General features: G+C 41.3%; 1 protein-coding gene across 1 annotated transcript in view; it reads right to left on the bottom strand.

The window, feature by feature from the left end:
- Nucleotides 1–20,794, bottom strand: part of AGPAT4 (1-acylglycerol-3-phosphate O-acyltransferase 4) — a 68,118-nt gene that overhangs the window by 34,247 nt on the left and 13,077 nt on the right. Inside the window, exon 2 of the mRNA XM_010022590.1 lies at nucleotides 1,042–1,211. Within this exon, the coding sequence (XP_010020892.1) occupies nucleotides 1,042–1,211 (170 nt within the window). The remainder of the gene's footprint in view (nucleotides 1–1,041; nucleotides 1,212–20,794) is intronic.

Genomic DNA, 20,794 nt, shown 5'->3' on the forward strand with positions numbered 1-20,794 from the left:
CTGCCTTATGCTATCTTCCAGCTCTGTGATCAAGTCCTAGACATTATGGTAGATTTGTTGCTCAGAAATCAGGAGCCAACAGCCATTTTGGCAATACGCAGTGCCTGTAATGTTTAGGTTCATTTTTTCTGCATTTTTAAGGATTCTTTCTTATTTTTTCTTAAGCAGACTGTCATTATTATAATCTGAAAGTGACTGGAGTGGTGCCTAAATGTCCAGAAAATGCAGAGTCCAAAGGAAAGGCCACAAGATGTCTTAGGTTCACACAGTCCAAGGTCAAGACTTGACAGCAGCCAGCAGCAAAGTTGGAAGAGGATGCTGCATATATGCCAAAATGAGGTATTAGCCTGCTTTCTTAGCAGGAGGAACTCTTATCTAAATTCCTTGTAGGCAGGGAATGTCATCACCACCAAATAATTAAGTCAAGCTGTCTTAGGATGGATGCTTGAATCATCCCCATGAGCTGACAGGGAAAACAAAAACCACCCCGAAAACAAATGCACACGTGCTCCTAGCCTAATGTAACAGTGTATTTAACCACGGCTAAGTCATTCCTCCCCCATCTTGTACTAGCTATAATCTGGTTACTGCTTTCACTTGAGATGACAGCTCTTTCATTCTGAGAGACAGAGACTACATCATTCAATCTCTAGCTGTGGGTTTGTAAGACTACACTGGAGAAAGCAAACAAAGTCTACAATTTACTGAGAAAGAATCTCAGAACAGCTCATCCTTCCGCAGCACAATGAACCATAATAGTTATCTAGCAAGCACACAGAAACAACTGTAATGACCTCCTCAGGTTAAAATAATAGCTCCATCAGCTTTTACTGAATGCTTTTAACATTTCCACGAATGCTCAAGCAATCCTGTCTCAGTATTCCATACCTGCACTGCACTGCTTTAGGTTCACCTCTCTAATTCCAGACAGAGAAATTTGAGCACAGATCCATTACCTTTCAAAAACACAATAATTGGTTGTGGGTTTTTCTCCTGCATTTAAGAGGAGGAAGTTTATTTTAAATGCTAAAGAAAACTCACCCCCAAGACCCCAAATCTTTCACAAAAGTTCCAACCGCAGAGAAAATCAATTTCGAAGTTGTGATTAAGGATTACGATGGCATTCTCCTTCCCATACTTGGGGTAACTTTGTGGGTCAGTGTAGAGGGTGCAATCGGTGCCTGACCACCATTCCAGCAACATCACCATCTCTGGAATAAAGAACAAGAAACATATGAATGTACATAGTACATGCAAAGCCACAAATTAGTAACATGTTAAAAAGCATCAGTCACTTCAACCAGTGCATCGCAAAAAAAGGGCTGTAATGAAGCTGAAATGCTGAACGTAAACCACAGTCACACATCTTGGTACAGCAAGGCAGGGACAGAGGAGAGAAGGAAAATAAGGATATTGCAGGGATTTCACAGTGATACTAAGGAAAAGGAGTTCCATTTATTTGAAAATTGTAAATTCAATGCTACAAATTATCAAGACATGTAAAATTAGCATTTGCGATTTACACAAGTACAACAAAATTACATGAAGAACAGAATGAGCTTGTAGGAGCAAGAAACGTGCCTATTTCACCATATATAGGTCCTCATGCTCCTCTAAAAACTGTACAATTTTAGATCAGAGAGCAGTTTGGACAAGACACCTGCAGCCAGCTGTGTTACATGTACACCTTATGCATCATCCTGTTAACTTGTCAGAAGTAACCATCATATGACCTGCTACAACTGAGACACTCTACATTTGGCAGGGGTGTATCAATCATCCAGAGCAAAGCCAATAGCTCAGACTGGATGAAGAACATCCATGCCCAGACCAAAGGTAAGGTGAGTGGCTGGCAAAGTGTGCAGAGCCAAGGATAGTTATTAATAGCATAACTATCTGCATATCCTTCAATTGATGAACTGATGAAGTAGATTGGGGAGGGGAAGGGCAAAGGGGAAGAGAGGAAACAGGGAAATGATTGTTAAATACCTCAAAAACACTCTGAATTTACACACAGATTTGTTCCAAAAACCTAACTGTAAGAAAAGAGAAAAGGATTGGGAGCACAGTGAGAGCTGTTTAAAACACACGTGTACTTAGAAGCTGGCATGTGGCTTCTCAGCAGTTTCCTAGCGACTATCATATAGCTTTCACTTTCCTATTTGCTTATCCCATTATCAAGCACAGGCAAGAAGTAGGCTTTCACAGAATCACAGAATGGAATGGGTTGGAAGGGATCTTCCTTGTTTAGAGACAAGGATGCTGCATAGGACAGTGCCAAATGCTTTGCATGAGTCCAGGTAGATAACATCAGTTGCTGTTCCCTTATCCACCAATGCTGTAGCCCCATCATAGAAGGCCACCAAAATTGTTGGGTAGGATTTGCCCTTAGTGAAGCCATGCTGGCTGTCATCAATCGCCTCCTTATTTTCCATGTGCCTTGGCATAGTTTCCAGGAGAACCTGCTCCATGATCTTGCCAGGCACAGAGGTGAGACTGACTGGCCTGTGGTTCCCTGGGTATTCCATTTTCCCTTTAAAAATGGGGATTATGTTTCCCCTTTTCCAGTCAGTGGGAACTTCACTAGACTGCCACGACTTCTCAAATATGATGGACAGTGGCTTAGCCACTTTGTCCGCCAGTTCCCTCAGGACCCACAAATGCATCTCATCAGGTCGCACTGACTTGCACACCTTACGGTTCCTTAGATGATCTGGAACATGATCTTATAGTGCCAGTTCTTCATTCTCCCAATCCCTGCCTTCACTTTCTGTGACTACGGCAGTGTGGCTGAAGCGCTTGCCAGTGATGATTGACGCAAAAAAGTCATTGAGTACCTCAGCCTTCTCCATCTTTCAGGTAACCAGGTCTCCCATTTCCTTCTGGAGAGAGCCCACCTTTTCCCTAATCTTTCTTTTATCACCAATGTATCAACAGAAGCTTTACTTGTTGCCCTTGATGTCCCTGGATGTCATTCTATCAGGGCTTTATTCTTCCTAAAGTATCCCTGGCTGCTCAGACAATTTCTCTGTACTCCTCCCATGCTACTTGTCCCTGCTTTCATGCTCTGTAGGTCTCCTTTTTATGCTGGAGTTTGTTCAGGAGCTCCCTGATCATCCATGCAAGCCTTCTAGTGTTCCTGTCCAATTTACTCTTTGTCAGGATGCATCACTCCTGAGGTTGGAGGAGGTGATCCTTGAATATAAACTAGCTTGCTTAGGACCCTCTTCCCCCCAGGGCTTTATCCCATAGTAATCCACCAAGCAGATACCTCAAGAGGCCAAAGTCTGCTCTCCTGATGTCCAGGGCAGGAAGCTTGCTGCGCACCCTCCTCACCACCCTAAACATCCTGAATTCTAACATTTTGTGGTAGACTGCCCTCCAGCTTCACATTCTCCACCAGCCACTCCTTGTCGGTGAGGACAAGGTCCAGCATAGCAACCTCTCCTCACTGGCTCCTCTATCACTTGGAGGAAGAAGTTATCATCAATACATTCCAGGAACCTGCTGGATTGCTTATGCCCTTCAACAGATACCAGGGTGGTTGAAGTCACTCATGAGGACCACAGCTTGTGAACATGAGGCTGCTCCTATCTGTCTATAGAAGGCCTCATCCACTCGGTCCTCCTGGTCAGGCAGCATGTAGCAGACCCCTACTATAATATCACTTGTCCCTGTCCTCCCTTTAATCCTGACCCATAAGCTCTTGGTCAGCTCCTCATCCATCCCCAGGCAGAGCACCATGCACTCCAGCTGGTCACTGACATAGAGGGTGACACCCCCTCCTTGTCTTACCCATCTGTCCTTCCTCAAGAGCCTGTATCCCTCCATTCCAACACTCCAGTCATAAGAGTATTCCCACCATGTCTCCATGATGGCAATAAGATAATAGCCCTGCAGATGTGTGCGTGTCTCTAACTCCTCTTGTTAATTCCCCATACTACATGTGTTTGCACAGAGGCATTTAAGTTGGGCCCCCAATGAACCTGACTGACTGGCCTGAGGGGCAGGAATTCCTTTATGCTGCTCTTCAGGTGCTCTCCTGCTGACCTGCAATCCCCCTCCAGGCTCTGGACATCTCTTGCTGGCTATGGCACCAAACTGGTAGGAGTGGGATGGATTGAAGCAAGCCTATGACCAAAGATGCTCTTCCCCTTCTCTGACAGATGGACCCCAGTAGACCAGGTTTCTCAAAGCAAGTACCATGGTCTAAGTAGCTGAACCCGTGACTGTGGCAACAGTCCTATAGCTTCGTATTGGTTTTGCTTGTAACTATAAGCCTGACCACAAGACTTGTCAATCAAACTTTTATTTACCGAAGTCCTTTCAGTCTGGGTCATGGGAATTTGAGGTGACTCAGTAAAGCCAACAAGCTTGGAGAGCTCTATCTCCATGGAGATGGAAAAAGAAAATCTAAAAGCAGTGGCTCTCCTCAAGTAACCTATGTCCTGAGCTGGGGGTCCATGGGACTAAATCTGTCAAGACGGAAAAGGAGTTAAGAGACATGTTTGCTTTCTGTCAAAGCTACCACAAAACTTGTGCACCAAAGCAAAGGTCTAATGTGAGGAGCTGTTCTTTGCTAAGTGAAACATACCTTCTTCTCAGAGCCTATCTGTGCCATATGAATGGCTCTGCTGGAAGGATAACACATCTGAGATGCTCCAAAAGCACCACAAAACCTCATTCACCTCAGGGAAGATCAAAACCAAACTAGTCTTTGAAATCCTTTGAATTTAGGTCCCCTACTAGCCTTGACTAGTGACCAAAACCAGAAAACAACAGAAAAAACCAGGAACAAGTCATCTACATTTTCAGACATCATTAGTGAAATTAATTGGCTGAAGCTTTTGGATGACATTGTGCTATACACTGGAGAATAGGCATTAGTGACATGAATTAATTTTATCTAACAGTGTTACAGCCAGGCTAATAGGCAATCTATTCAAATAACATTACCTTAATATGATAAACCCATGTTTATGGTACAGATGACTGACTTGTCCATCCACCTGTTTATTTCTAATCAGGGCAGGTAACTACTACCATGGCCAGAGTACATATTATTCAATACATGCTATTATGCATCAAAACAATAGTCTGAGATGCAGGGGGAGACCTAAACTGCCATATGTTACCCAAATGACGACTTCACTGGTTGGAAACTGACTTCCCAACAAAAGCCAAAAGACAGCCATATCTCAGCAAGAGCTGTGGAGATACAGAAATGTATACACATGGCTGTGCTTCTAGACATTTTCCCGGCTAAGATCTGCTCCTTATGACACACATTTACAATTTTACATCTTTCCAAGCATGTATTAAGACTTGCATTGGAAATAAAAGCTCTCTACTCCCAAAACACAGCAAAATTGAATAATAATTGGGGGGGTGTGAGGGGGTGTGTGTGTGAAACTAACCCAAACACAGTGTCATTTGCAAACTTTACAGAATCTACATTCATAACCCAAGGCAGAACACAATCACAGAAAAGAAAGGAAGTTAGTGACAGGATTAATTTGTCTTTTGCTTAAATGGGAACCCAACTAAGAGAACAAATGACTGCCAGATGGGATTTTCTCTTTTTTAACCTCTACTGCCCTTAAACCTATTGCCTAAAACAAACAAGTAGAGATGATGACTATGTGGCCGGCCCTTTTGAAGAAAAAGCCAACTTTATACCAGAAAAAAAAAAAAAAACAAACCCCAAAAAAACCCACAAAAACCACTTCAAAGCCATCCCTCTTCAAGTGTGGGTTTTTTTAATTTTGTCTTTTGCTGAGGAATTTCAACAAAACTAACACTACATCACGAATCTCACTAGACAGGTATGACACATTCACAGAGCTCTTCAGCTACGTATTTTCAGTCTCAAAGACATTCCAAAAAAAGCATAGACAAAAATATGTCTTTATGTGCTTTGATTCTTCAGGCTGCATATAAGCAGGACTTTTGTTTGAATAAATACTGCAGAAATAGGTCCCTGCCTGTGACATGGAGGGTTGGAACTATATGATCTTAAGGTCCTTTCCAACCCAAACCATTCTATGGTTCTGTGATTCTGTTCCTGACCTTGCATGCCCATTGGTCACTAATATACTCAGGCAGTTGCTGCAGAAACATAAAGCAGGCAGTGAACATCTCTCTATTAAACACAATAAATACAAACTTTCAGCCTTTAAGTTCTTAGCATGTTTCTTCCCCTCATCTTCCTTGCTCTTTCTTTCCCCTTCTTCCCTGCCTCCATTCTCTTTGTGGTTCTCAAGCAATGATTAGCAGTATCAGTTTGCACTACTCCTGCATCATGTCCCCAGCTTATTTTCACCACCTGCCTCAGAAATTTATCACCCAGCAACTTGCTGCGGTGGATCAGCAGTACAAGGTCACTCATATGCACCCTCCCTCCTTCTTTCACAGTGTAGATGATAGTGCAGGTTTCCTACTCTTTGTACACCAATACAAAATTTCAGCGTATAACTGAAAATCAATTTATAGATGGAGAAAAAGGATTCTCTTGCTCCCATTAGGGCTGGTCCAAGATTTCTAAGGCTTCTCCCCACTCCCTTTCATGAGGTTTTGGAGTTTGAACATCACAACCGAGCTGGTAAATTCACTTTCATCCATGTCATAAGGGTTCCTACCTTCAAAGCAACTCCTCCAGTGACACTTACATACATTTAATGCAAAGGAAAGAGAAAACCCAAAAGAACTTGAAATTTCTCATCACTGCTTTGAAGAAAGTCCTTGTAGTACATTACAACTAGCTTCAGGAGAGGATGACAGTAGGGAGAAAACATGCTTTCAAATACCTAATGCAGATACTCTGCTTAAGAATTTTTGAGGTTTTCCAGCTTTCTGGAATTAAAAATCCTGCACCCTGTCATACAGAACAGCTCCTACCTCCTGTGAGAGTAGACTGCTTCCTAGCCCTTTGCTGTACAAACCTGAACTGCCTCAATGTCTCCACAGAACAAATAATTAAAAGAAAACATCTCCAAGGCAGACCTGAACTATAACTAGTTATATGAAAAACATTTAAGGTTGTTTTGGGTAAATTTGAGACAAGGAAGTACAAAATGAAATATAATCCTTTGTAAAATAAGAAAATTAAGTTTTAAGTAACTTTAAGTTTGGTGGCTTTGTACATAACAACAAAACTTTCCAAACCTAAAAAGCCCAATTAAAAGAGCATAAAAGGATCCTTGTATAAGACAAATCATTGTAGCTGACAGTTTTAGGACCTTATGACCTTTGGACAAAATTTATTGTAACCAAAACAGGACTGTAGCTCAGGAGTATCTGAAACCAGCAGATGTTCAGGAGGTGCTGTAGCGAAGTTAACTGGTAAGTAGAAGGACGAGGAGAAATCACTCACTTCTGTCAGTGGTGTTACCAAACTAATTAAGCTGGTGTAAGCATTTATCTACTGCGCATGCTTCAAAGACTTCCAGAACAAGGGTTCAAGGAACGGGCAAGTGATGAAGATCGTTGGAAGAAGTAAACGACCACCGAAGACCACTACCACGTTGTTATGCGCATGCGAAAATAGGCGTGGAATTATGTAAAACAGCTCTCGGACAACTAATGCATATGTATGACATCTATCGGAAATGTAATGAATATGTATGTTAAGCAACAATATAATCACGGTCTGTTTGATGGTTAAACGAGACACACATTAGGAGGAGATATCCCCTGTGTCTCCCAGCGCTGCAATAAAGAATACCTGCTTGTCAACTTAAACTTTGTTGGCGAGTTCTTAACGAGTTCTACAAATCAGAAGAAATACACACACAGAGTTCACTGAGACTTGTTATTTTCCACCTCAAGTTTTGCAAGAACGAGCCATTAAAACAGTTAACGCTGTTCTTAGAAGCTGTTAGTAATTCCTTTAGCTAACTATTCTTGTTAAGCCACGGAAACATTTGTTTACAAGAGTAACCATAAAATGCCTGTTTTAAAGCACAACTAAAAGCATCATTATGTATTGACTCTATAAGTACAATCATTTTAAGATCTCAAGTTAAGTACATAAGCTGTTTTGAAGAGCAACAGAACTGTTTTCCTCTATGACATTCTTCATTTTCTTTAACCTATTTTTCAAGGCAACACCATGAAAGAGAAAATTCTGCTGAGAACGTAACATAAAAGCATAGTAACCTCTCCGGTTTAAAAAGCAAGAGAAGTGGGCAAGCTGTGACCATCATCCCAAAGACCCAACAGAGAAAATCGCTCCAAGATGAATGAATGCACTACATAAAACACTGGGGAAAGCACTGAAAAAACCCAAACAAAAAAACACCCAAACACAAGTGAAAATAAGGTTAAAAACAGAAGACTGATAGCATAGACTGGTCCATGTCTGTCTGTGGAAGAATGACTTACAGCAATAACTATCTTTCCAAATTTTTAGACCACACCTACTAGATGCACATCCTAAACATTTTCCATTGAATGAATTAAAGTCTACAGGTAACTAAGGCTTTAATTTGTTCTATGGAAATGAATTCTGTAGCTAAGAAAAGCAAGTCTATTATCTTCTCTGGACTACTCAAAAGCCCTCTGTGTACCGCAGACAGGGTTAAACCCCTGAATGATACCTACTACATTAACTGTGAAGGAAGTTTTCAAAACATTTCTAAGCATTGATGATCCTACTGCCTCCTTACACAGGTTATTCTAGTGCTTCACTGTGCAATCTAAACTGACCAGGAATTTATTTCTGGTCTCTACTCTCTTCTTCTCTGCAGGAGCTGCAGGAAATTATGAGGAAAACTTGAAGGCAAGAGTTGTTTTAAGCTTGCACTGATTACATACATGAAACAATTGGAGCACAGAGCTGGAACATTATTACACGTCTTCAAGGAAAAAAAAAAGAATTAAAATAACTTGTTATTAAAAAAAAAAAAAGCATATATGTATTTTCTGTGAGGGGAACAAAAAACTGGTTCTTGGGAAACAACCTGGAGTTGGAAACTAAAGCAATGCCTTTCCCCTTTCCCCAAGATGAGAGGGAGGACATTCACGGACCCAGAGAAGACACCAGCTCTCCAGCTTCAACCAGGTTCCCTTCCATTCTTTATTCTGCATGAGCAGCACATATAAATATAAATGTGAGCACCAATGAGGTGTAACGGAATAATCTGGTCCACCCTGAGACAAAAGTCTTGGTCTTCAACCTGTAGGAAAATGCTTAAGACAACTGGTTTAAACAGAAGAGAAACCCAAAATCCAGTCCCCTCTTGCCTCAGTGCCATCATCCATTACCTACCCCACCCACATTACCGTAGCTGGTGATAAAACAACTTCTGTGTTTGGACTTCTTTTTCCCTCCTTTAAAGCTGTTTTGCAGCAAAATGTGCAAAGCTAATGTGGGGAAAAACATGCACACAAATTCAAAACCAAAACCAACCAAAACCTTTCTCTACTGGCTGCAGGTCTGCTTTTGGAGATTTTTGCCCCAGTCTCCATAAGAGATCCTGTAAGCAACTCCCTTGAACAACACTTCCAATGAATTACATGGCTAGGCTTTTAGGGACAGAAATCATCAAAAGAGAGGAATGATGACTCAATTCCTCACCCATCACACTAAGTTTCTGGATGTGCTTGCATGGCAAAAGAGAAACACAGCCCATCCCTTTCATATATTCAAGCTCCAACACCCATTTCTTTCAGCATCTGCTTCCAGGAAATTCTTTTAATCTACTTTTCTTCACCAATCTTATATTCCAACAAAGACGATGTGCAGCTTTTGCCACAGATGACTGAGGTCAGTATAGCATGCGCTGATCAAAGGAGTTAGTACCTACAAACAGTGAAAGAAAACTTGCTTCTTGGCAAGTTCCTGTGAGACCAACATTTGCTTTGAATTGGCATGAAACCAGGCAGACACATCTCTTCCAGATGTGGTTTCTTGTTGCCCAAAATACCACTGGATTTTTCCTACTGCACACAGGAGCACCGCTACAGAGGAACTGCTTAGCAAAGAAAAACAGTTTCAGTGCATCCACTGCAGGTCACTATGCAAAAACAACACCAGTTTTGTTTCAACACTTTCTTTGAAGCAGCTTCTTATTGTCATGGTTTAACCTCAGCCAGCAGCCAAGTACCATGCAGCCACTCATTCACTGCCCTCCCCCCTCCCCACCATAAAAACAGAAGATTTCTCCCTGCATCCTTGGCCTACTTGTAGGTTTTCTTATTTTTATTACAACCATTATATTTATTATGAAGAACTCAGCTTTCAGCTCCTTGTGGAATTGGTTATCAGCAAGAGATAGATGACAACCCGAAACAAAATCCAAAAGCAACCAACTCCAGCTTGCAAGCAATCCCAAAAAATTTCTGGGAAGAAGTTACTGATGCTCTTACAAGAGAAGGTTGAGAAGAAGAAACTATGTACATCTGTTCTGGGCACAAATGCATGTTTCCCACATTAATGGATTCATATGAGTGGCTTCTGCTTCCTCTCAAAGAAAGCCTAGTCTATTATATACTGGAAAGAATGGTTATAGTCATGCTTTCTGTCACCTCCATGATGCCTGTGTATATTCAACGTGTTCCACAAACAGTTCCCTGTCTTTCTCTGTCCTGTATTTCTACTCTCCCCAAGCCCATAGGTACCAATCCTTTCTCCTCTCACAGGCTAATGGATGAATAGATAAATTAACCTTTGATCAACTGTTCTCAATCTGAATTTAACCTGAAGGTTGAAATTTGTCTTTAAAGCTTGAATAAGGCTTTGTGCATGCAAATCTTTTCCAGCTTTCCAGGTAAGTCTAATATTAGGTCTAATATTAGGTCTAATAAGAACCAATACTTTTGACTGTAAATCATTTATACTATCCATTTTTCTTAACTCTATCCCAACTGTCTTCAGCCAATCAGACAACATCATTCAAAACAGTATAGACCAGATACATTACAGCCTCCTGCTATTCATACGGGCCGGCATTATCTGCCATAGTACTTCATGATTCTATGATATGATTCTATGATGCCTACCAAATAGCACTTTACACAAATAATCCCCACCACCCCCAAGGAAAGCAGGTTGGGCTCCAGATGTCAGTAGTGATTTAATAGCACTAACCTACTCTTCTAGCTTGCACAAACTTTGTCTCACTTAAGCAATCAGCATCATCAACTCTCTCAACTGCTATATGCACGCAACTATTTCTAAAGTAAATCTGAATTTCAAAATGATGAATTTATACACTACGCATCACCTTCTTGAAGTTTAACACTGGTTTCTGGCATGTACTTCAATAATATGTTCTGCTGAGGTGGCCTTTTAGGATGCAGAAGACATTCTGGAAAAGCATGCTCAGAGTTGTTCTGTGCCAACTGCTGTGCAAGGTCGGTACTATGAAGCAGCTTTCCTGAATAAGAAATGTATATAAGGAGCATCAGGAATAATTTTGCTCTGTCCTTACTAGAAGGAAGCATTTTATCTCAGCAAGCAGGAGCTGAGGTCAGGTTTCTGTGAATATTAGATTATGCTTTTTATTAAATTATTCAGTATATGATGTTCACAAACCAGGAAGTCTAGTATATTCCTCTGTACAAGCACTGACAGGTAGGAGAGATGACTGGTGGGAGAGGAAACAGGAAAAGACTAGGAGAGAAACAACTTCAAAGAAGGTGCTAAGTGTTCTCCAGCGACCAGTAACACAGCATTTGGTAGCCCTTATCAGTTAGTTTAGCTTGAGCATGCACATCAACTGCTTTCTGAAGAGGCAACCAAACAGCTTTCATACTCTGGCACACAGATCCATCCTGGGACAAAACAATACTACCTGATCCATCACACATCTCTCTCCTGGCATGCCTTCATCAAGTATGACCCTGCATCATGCCTTACTCAGAAGAGTGTGCAAGGACTAAATTTTGTGTCCCACTGAAGCTGTTGCAGCAACAACAGCTTGTTTGAGCAGTACGTATGAGGTTACTCCAGTTCACATTTCAATGGCTAGGGTGGCATATTACTGTCTAAATCCCAAAACAGAAGCTTAAATGAGAACAAGGTGACCTATATAAAGCATAAGCAAGTGCGAACTTAAATTGATAGACTCAAAAAATCAAATCCAATAATTATGCAGTGGTCACGAATCTGTTCCCAAACTTTTATAAAACATCAAATGCACAATACTCGCCACCAGGCATTTGAGTCTCTACAGTTTCTTTTTGAGCTCTTTCCTGATACCAGAAAAGCTAGGAGCAACTTGCTCAAAATAGAAGTTGAGAATCTGAGGTAACTTAATAAGCCTTCAGAAGAAACATCAGATATTTACAGTACTTACAGCATGTACAAACAGAGGAAAGAAAAGCAAGTAATTGAAGATGCAAAACACAAAAAAATCTCACTGTGTAACAAGAAGAAAAAATTACAAATACTGTTAAACACAAGAGCCACTGGATGAGCACAGTCAGTTACAGAATTTTACCAGTTTTAACCATGATTTCAGGGATCAGACAGAAGCATCTGATACATTTGTAAACTTTTGCATGGTACAAGCCAAACTAGTACAGAAAAGGCTATGAGAAACAATGTCGACGTACAAGTCAGGAGACTGATCACCTCTCACAGGCAAACCAATGCCTACCCTGTCTCCAAGAAATGCCTGCCTTCCAAAAAAAAAAAAAAAAAAAATGCCCTCCCCTCAGTTTTTACTGCAGTGGATGACATTATATGGCACAGAACATGCCCTTGGTCAGCTTGGGTCAGCTGTCCTGGTTGCCTCCCCTCCCAACTTCTTGCAAACACTGAACCTTCTTGCTGGCAGAAGAGCAGACAAGAGTGGCAAAAAGATAAAGCCTTGATGCTGTGCAAGCACTGTTCAACAATAGCCAAAACACTGGTGTATCACCAACACTGGTTTAGTTACAGATCCAAAACACAGCACCATACAGACCAAGTCCAACTATAAATAAGTCACTCTTTATGACTAAATTCTGTCTTTGAACAGTGAGCAGCCTAATGACTACAGATAATGATTCCCAGCCATGATGAGAGAAATATTTTTAGTTAAGCAGGAGTGTCCCAGCAACAAAACAAACACTTTTGCCCCAGTCTCACCAGTGAGAAAGCAACAAGGGAGACTGTTGACAAGGGAGCAGTGCAAAAATAAAGGTCCTGCAACACTATCTAACAAATTTCAACTCGGAGAGACTCAGATGACCTCCCAGAATACTGAATCAGAGAAGAAATGAAGTTTTGTCAAAAAATAGTTTCTGACTGAACATGGCACCATGATTTTAAGAATAGAAAAGAGTAGAAACTACTAATAATTAGACTGGTAAGTAAATAAATGACCAGGCTAACTACAGAGATAGTAATCAGATCTCACGACTACACAGGAATGAGAACAAAACAAAACCACAGTTATTCAGAAGAGATGTCTGCAAGAGTTGGAATTTAGGAAAACAAACTATGATTTTTCAGAGGAAGGTCTGTATGTCATTATCTGATAACTCTGATTTCATAGACAAAAGAGACTTCAAATCTAACATATCCAGGCTATACTAAGCCATTCATGTGATGCAATAAAAGAAATTGCTGTTAAACCAAAGGGAAACTGAAGATTAGTAAACAGCTGTAAAGAAGGACTGAACTGAAAAGTGCAACTACCTGGTTTTGTTGTCTTCTTGGTCAATCTGGGTAAAGAAAGATCTCCTTGAAGTGTTTCTGAGAACTAAGACATTCAACGCAAACTAATAAATTTTGTGGATGATACAAAGTTAGAACACACTTTAGAATCAGATGACCTTGAGAGGTAAGGTAACAGAAATGGAAATAATTTTGATACGACAGCTCATTTTGTGATGCCTTGCAGAACTAATAAAAAAGAGCCTCATAATTTCAAAATGACAGAGGAGAAAGATATCTGGGAACATCAGCTCACCACTGAAAGTTTCTGCTCTGTTCATATTATTCAGCACTAACAAAGAAAAAAAAATGGCATTAGGATGTTTGTTCCTAAAAGGGAATAGCAAATTGCACCACTCCAGACCAGTGCATCAGTACCAGACATCCATGCTCAGGAAGGAAAAGCTGAGACAAAGCAGATGCAGACCACGGCTAGTAGGATGGCCGGAAAATAGGAAAGCTTAGCTCCTTCAAGCTATCAAACAAATGCTGAAAGAGGATTGGGTTGCTCCCCACAAAGATGGCTTAAGGATGCAGAAGGTTAGCAGTGCATAAAAAGAACAATTTAAGCAAAATACCACTGGGACAGTAACAACTGTGTCTAAAGTGACTGAAAATACAGGTATGGGATATTCTGAAGCATCTTCTCATTGCTTTGGCAGATTACAAATACCTAACAGCTTTACAAATTGAACAAGATTCATCTTAAGAAAAGTACATTATACTGCTGCTAGCAACAGTATGACTTGACTTCAGTGATGCAGGAACTTGGTTCTAGTCCTATTTCCTGTCATTAAAAAAAAATTAAGAGTTTCCGAACAGACTTACAGGCCAATAAGGCCCTCCCATTACTGCTCAAGAAATACATTGCAGAGGTATACTACATAGGCTGCATCAAGCATTCACTGGACAAGGAGGAAGTCATCACCTTGCAGCAATATGCAAAGGCTCTGTTTAAGCAGGGTAGCACCAGCCAGAAACTTTTCCCAAACGAGTTCTCAGCTGAAAATCACTTGCCAGCGTGCAAGGATCTGAAAATTCGAGTATGCACAAATGCAAATGCGAACTGAGTTAATAGATATCATAGTTAACTTGTATTTATTTAATCACAATTGACTTCTTTGACATAATGAATCATTAGTGTTTCCTTAATCATAGGGTGATCAACATTGTCCATACTTAGGACTCATACTTTCACTCCGAACAACAGCCCACACACTCATGTAACCATGTTTTTTTCTCATATGTATTGCTTTTATGTACTAATTAGACCACCTAAAGATTAGGGAAGTTATGACTCTTAACTGAATCTTTCATGTTTAATATACATATTTAGGAAGGTAAACTATTTTCACATAATTCCTCTCCTTCTAGCACATATTCTTACAATAGTCTTAATTTCTACATATAGCTAGTTCACCTTCTTTAGTTTCAAATCAAACAAAAATTTGGACTTTGGAACAAAAGCATTTCAGGGGAAAAATGGCACATCAAGAGAGAAAATCCATTATTTTTGCTGCTCTAAATCCATGCCACCAACATGTTTAACCTGCATTTTCAGTTACTGACAAGAAAAGATGTGAATTTATTTCAGAGAAAAAAGACTGATGAGAAAAGGGACCACCAGATGCCAAAGAAAGCCATCTCCAGCACAAACTGGAAAAGTGAATTTAATTAGGAAACTGAGCAAAAGCTAATTTAAATCCCAAGAAAATCTGCACTGCTTTTAAATAAAGCCTCTAGTTACCAGTGTTATATTTCACAGAGGTGTAAACACACAAAAGAAAAAAAAAAAGGAATTACCATCTCTGCAGAAAAGCAGAACAAGAAAACTGGGGGCAATGGCATCTAAGGTTTCTTTGCTTTCCCAGGAGTATCTGTGTTTGGCTTTTGATTTCTGATAACTACTGCATTCATAAGAAATACTCATATATTACCAGAAATAATATGGTACAACTTATTTTTAGACTTAAGGCAGATAACTTCTACTTAGTCTTCTTATGCACAAGATTCTATCTGAATTCCAGGACTGGAAACAGAAAGCTGACAGTACCTGTATTACATCATGGGAGTTAATACTGAATAGCTACAGAACCTCTATCACTTTGAGAACATTGTTCAGAACAAAACCATTATTCATTTTTCACTGGCATTCCATGAATTCCCTGTCTCTGCCTGTAATCTTACAGCATCTCATCATGTGAGGTCTTGAGAGACAAGAACTATGTCCCAGTGCTTATTTTAGCTTCTCTATCCCTAACACTGACTTTCACAAAGTGTTCTTTTTAAAGGGACAATAAGGTCAGAAACTACAAATTAAACAAATGGCTTTCATGAATTAAAAATAAAGTACTGCAGATCAAATATACCTATCAAGTACACATAAAGCTGTGATTTTTGTACGGAGTGCAGTGTGTAACTCCTCTGAAGTTATCCAAATAAATAAATATACAAAAATCCCCACTTTTCTTACCAAAGAATGAAATACACATCAGAAATAGTACATTCTCTTAAGAAAAACATACACACAAAGTATACAACAGTATTATACCACAAGTAAGGACACCAGTGCCTCTCAATTCACATCTAGTCTGATAGTGCTTGCATTAGTATCTCCTCAAAGCTTAAGTGCAGTGAGGAAGTTAGAAAACAAGCTCACAGGCACAACATGATGACCTGCTCAGACAGCCTGTAGATCGTGTGCTCCAGCAACTGAGAATGCCAAGATACTACTAATCTTCCTAACCTCTCACTGCTCAAACTAAAAAGGTCCCCCCCAAAAAAAGCATTATTTGGTTTCCTGCTCTGTAGTCCCAGTGGCTTACTGTAACACTGCAGAAATACTGCCAAGGTAACTAGCTTCTTGCTTTTGCATGTCTGCGACAACAGTGTCATACTCTTAGAATCATTTGTGTTGAATAGTTTTCCTAGGAAACACAGGTTTAGTTTACATGGTACTTGACAACCTTGCATAATCAACACACTCCAAGCTTACACTCCTCTATTCACTTTCCAAAAAGACAGCCTCTGCCAGTTACAAAGGCAGGCTGTGCTTCTTCGGTAACCCATAACATTTTCCTGTTCAATGCTTTGCCAATTATCACAGAATGGCTGTGGCTGGAAAAGACCAACAGAGGTCGTCTAGTCCAACCTCCCTGCTCAAGCAGGGTCACTTAGAGCACATTACTCAGGACTGTCCAGAGAGCTCTTGAGTACCTCCAGGGAAGAAGACTCCACAATTTATTCCAATGCTCAGTCACCCTCACAGTAAAGTTTTCCCTCATGTTCAGGTGGAACCTCCTATGTTTCAGTTTGTCTGTTGCCTCTCATCCTATCACCTGGCACTACCCTCTTAACACTCTCCTTTCAGACACTTGAATATATTGATCAGACTCCCCCTAAGCTTTCTGTTCTCTAGGCTGAACAGGCTCAGCTCTCTCAACCTTTCCTTATAAGAGATGCTTCCAGTCCCCTAACCATCCTGATAGCATGCCACTGGACCCTCTCCGGTAGTTCTTTCTCCCTCTTGTACCAGGGAGCTCAGAACAGGCCTCTACTCCAGACGCAGCCTCACCAGGGCAGAGTAGAGGAGGAGCATAACCTCCCTCAACCTGCTGGCTATGCCCTTTCTGATGCACGCCAGGATACCATTGGCCTTCTTGCCCACAAGGGCATATTACTGGCTCATGGAAAACTTGATATCTACCAGGACCCCAGGTCCTTCTTCAAAGGGCTGCTTTCCAGGAGGTCAGCCCCCCAGCCTGTACTGGTGCATGGGGTTATTCCTCCCCAGGTGCAGGACCCTGCACTTCCCTTTGCTGAATTTCAAAGTGTTCCTCTCTGCCCATTTCTCTAGCCTGTCTAGATCCTTCTGAATCACAGCACAGCACTCTGGGCTATCAGCCACTCCTCCCAGTTTCATATTGTCAGCAGATTTGCTGAGGAGGCACTCTCATCTCTTCATTCAGGTAACAGGAATGAGCTAATACTGGCCATGATATTGACCCTCGGGAGACACTGCTAGTTACAGCCACTGATCACAACACTCTGAGACCTGCTTTTCAGCCAAGTTCTCGATCCACCTCACTCTCCACTCGCTCAGCCCACTCCTCCTGAGCTTGTCTATGAGGATGCCACGGGAGAGAGTGTCAAAAGCCTTGCTGAAGTCCAAGAAGACAATATCCACTGCTCTCCCTGCATCTATCCAGCCAGTTGTCCCATCGTAGAAGGCAATTCAGGTTGTAAATCCATGATGATTATGCCTGATCACCTAGTCTTCCACATGCCTAGAGACGGCCTCCAGAATGAGCTCACCTTTCCAGGGATTGAGGTGAGGTTGACTGGCCTGTAGTGTCCAGTGTCCTCCTTCTTGCCCTTTTTGAAGACTGCAATAACATCTGCTTTCTTCCAGTCCTCAGTCACCTCTGATTGCCATGACCTTTCAAAGATGATTGAGAGTGGCCTAGCAACAATGTCTGCTAGCTTCCTTAGCACTTGTGGGTGCACCTCTCAGGGCCCATGGACTTGCAGCTGTCAAGTTTGTCTAAATGATCTCTAACCAAATCCTCCTCAACCTTCTCCCTGGTTTCCTGGGTCATGTCCTGTAGGCTCTTCCTTAGCTGCATGGAGCAAAAAAGTTGCTCTGCTGTGTGGGAGGTCCCTATGAACCTCCCCTTCCTCCACCTTTCCTAGTTCAATGTTCTCCCTACCAGGTTAGCCAGTCTGTTGGCAAAGACATGTGTGCCCCATTGAGTGAGGTGGGTCCCATCTTTCCCAATCAGGTGTCAATCTTCAAAAAGGGTCCCATGGTTATAGAAACCAAAACCTTGCTGCCAACATCAGCAACACAGCCAATTGTTTACTTCGTGAATCCATCTCCTCTTCCTCTTATAGTTTACCCAAATGGACACGATCAAAGAGAAAGCTACCTAGGCCCACAGACCCTTGACTACCATCCCCAGAGCTCTGAAACCCCATTTGATAGTTCCCAAGTTATCCTTGGCATCATTGGTGCCCACTTGAAATATCAGTGGGGGGTAATAGTTGGATGTATGGGCAAGCCTTGGTAGTTTTTCCATGACATCTCTAATTTGAGCCCCCAGCAGACAACAAAGCCTGCAGCAGACCATAATAATCACTTGCTGTTTCTTTCAGGTGATCCTGTGTGGCATGGGGTCCAGCAGCCCAGTTGCTTCACAGAAAAAAAAAAAAGGAAAAAAAAAAGAAAAAAAAAAAAAGAGGAAAAACTTCCAAGGTTTAAGCAGGTAATACAATATTACACTAAGTATAGCAGCTACCAGAATTTCCTCTCATGATAAACTGATCAAAACTGTACAGAAGTCCCAGAAGATGACAGCCTATTGCAAGAGTCAGTGATTTCCCTGAACTTACTTAGAGAATTTCTTTCTGAATTATCTCTACCAACTTAGTTGCCCCAGTTTTCTCAAAATTAGAGATACACAGGACCCATAAGACTCAAACTTTGATGCAGCCTTTACCAGCTTGCAAGGTGATGGAGACAAAGTTATTCTCTTTCCATCCTCTAGGCCATACACACTACTGATTTACAACTGATTGAAATACTGCACTTTAACTCATTCAAGCTGACATTTCCTCTTTGCATTAGGAAGACTTGCAGCTTTTTAAGATCAACCCTTCTCTATGGTTATATGGACTTCTCACAGGACTTGAAAGTAAGAGAAGCACAGTAACAGCATCAGTTCCAGCTACGGCATCAGACCCACCAAAGGCAGACTGCAGAGTTGTTAGGTTGCCAGCAGGCGCTGAGCCTGAGTTTTTTGAGGTTCTGTGCAGGCCATCTGGATCCTCTCTAAAAGTCTTGCCTGAAAAGCTGGAAAGTGAAAAGCCAGTGCAAATAAACACTATTAGCATTTCAATTTACTGGCCTTATTTGAAGGTTTAAACAATAACCTCCTGTGATATCAACACTACTGCTTTAATTCTTTGCAACAGCTTGCCTCACAACAGAACCAAGAAGAAGGGGCAGGAAGAGTATAAAGGTACTCCAGTCCCCTCTCATTACAGGCCTGTTATTTGAAACTGTAATTTTTACCAGTTCAGATATTTCTCCAACTGGAATTGCCAAGTAGGCTGATAGTAGTGGAAGAAACACCTTCAGCAAGTTCAGCTGAAGTACAGAAATCACTTATGACCTCGGGTGATGTGAGCGTCATTCCTTCCAATGTTTTTCTCGCTGCCATGGTGTGACTGATAAGCTTGTAAGAAAACAGCATCGGAGCAGAGAAAAACACTCCAGCCAGATGGCATGTAAAAGCTCCTCCAACAGCCTGGCTCCATGGGATGAAGCTTGCATGGAGGCTTCCACAAGGAAGAACTGAACCAGGGTCCTCCATGTCCAGGCGTTGTAGCACATCAGATCACACCTTGACACAGTACAGCAGTGGTCCAAGCAAGTAGATCTTAAAGTTCAGCAAGGAAAACTTTGATCTATGGACCTCGTGCAAGAGATACATCCTCTTGCAGAAAAAGATGCATGGAAAGTAGTAGAGCTTCTTCTACAGAGAAAGAGGCAAGCCCCAAACCTGAAGAGGAAGTCCCTCTCTGTTCTTAACTAAGAAAATAACGCTTAAACAGCAAAGGAAAGATAAATCTAAAACAAGATGCAAAATTCTGTTTTAAAATATACTTCAGTTTTTAAACCAAAGCTGGCCATTTATAAAAAAGAAGCCCACACAACTCAACAAGGAACATGGACAGGAAGCAGGGTTTCATCTAACATCACTAGACTGGGGCCACAAAAGGGGCTCTAAGCTGCCCACAAAGTCCACTGCTATTGCTCATCTTTTAGATGTAGTGAGCAGACAGGTATGCAGTGTACGGAAAAAGCCTGCAGGCAAGTTTACAAGGTGGGTTCTTTTATAGAGCACAGGGCACGCACAGGCTGCTAAAAACAGAGCTCACTGATAACTGCTTATAGGCATGCTCTACACAGAGATAGCCTGTGCCTGGCAAAGAACAATACACTAAAAGGAACACTTCATAAGTGTGCCATCTGCAATATTAAAGTACAAAGTTACCACTTTAAAGTGATAACAACCACCTCTTCCTAACACTTGCTATTTGCCAACGTAACTTCAAGATAAAAATCACAGATTAGAAGAAAGGATT

This window comes from Nestor notabilis, unplaced genomic scaffold, assembly GCF_000696875.1.
Source record: "Nestor notabilis isolate BGI_N333 unplaced genomic scaffold, ASM69687v1 scaffold2569, whole genome shotgun sequence".
Lineage (NCBI taxonomy): Eukaryota > Metazoa > Chordata > Aves > Psittaciformes > Psittacidae > Nestor > Nestor notabilis.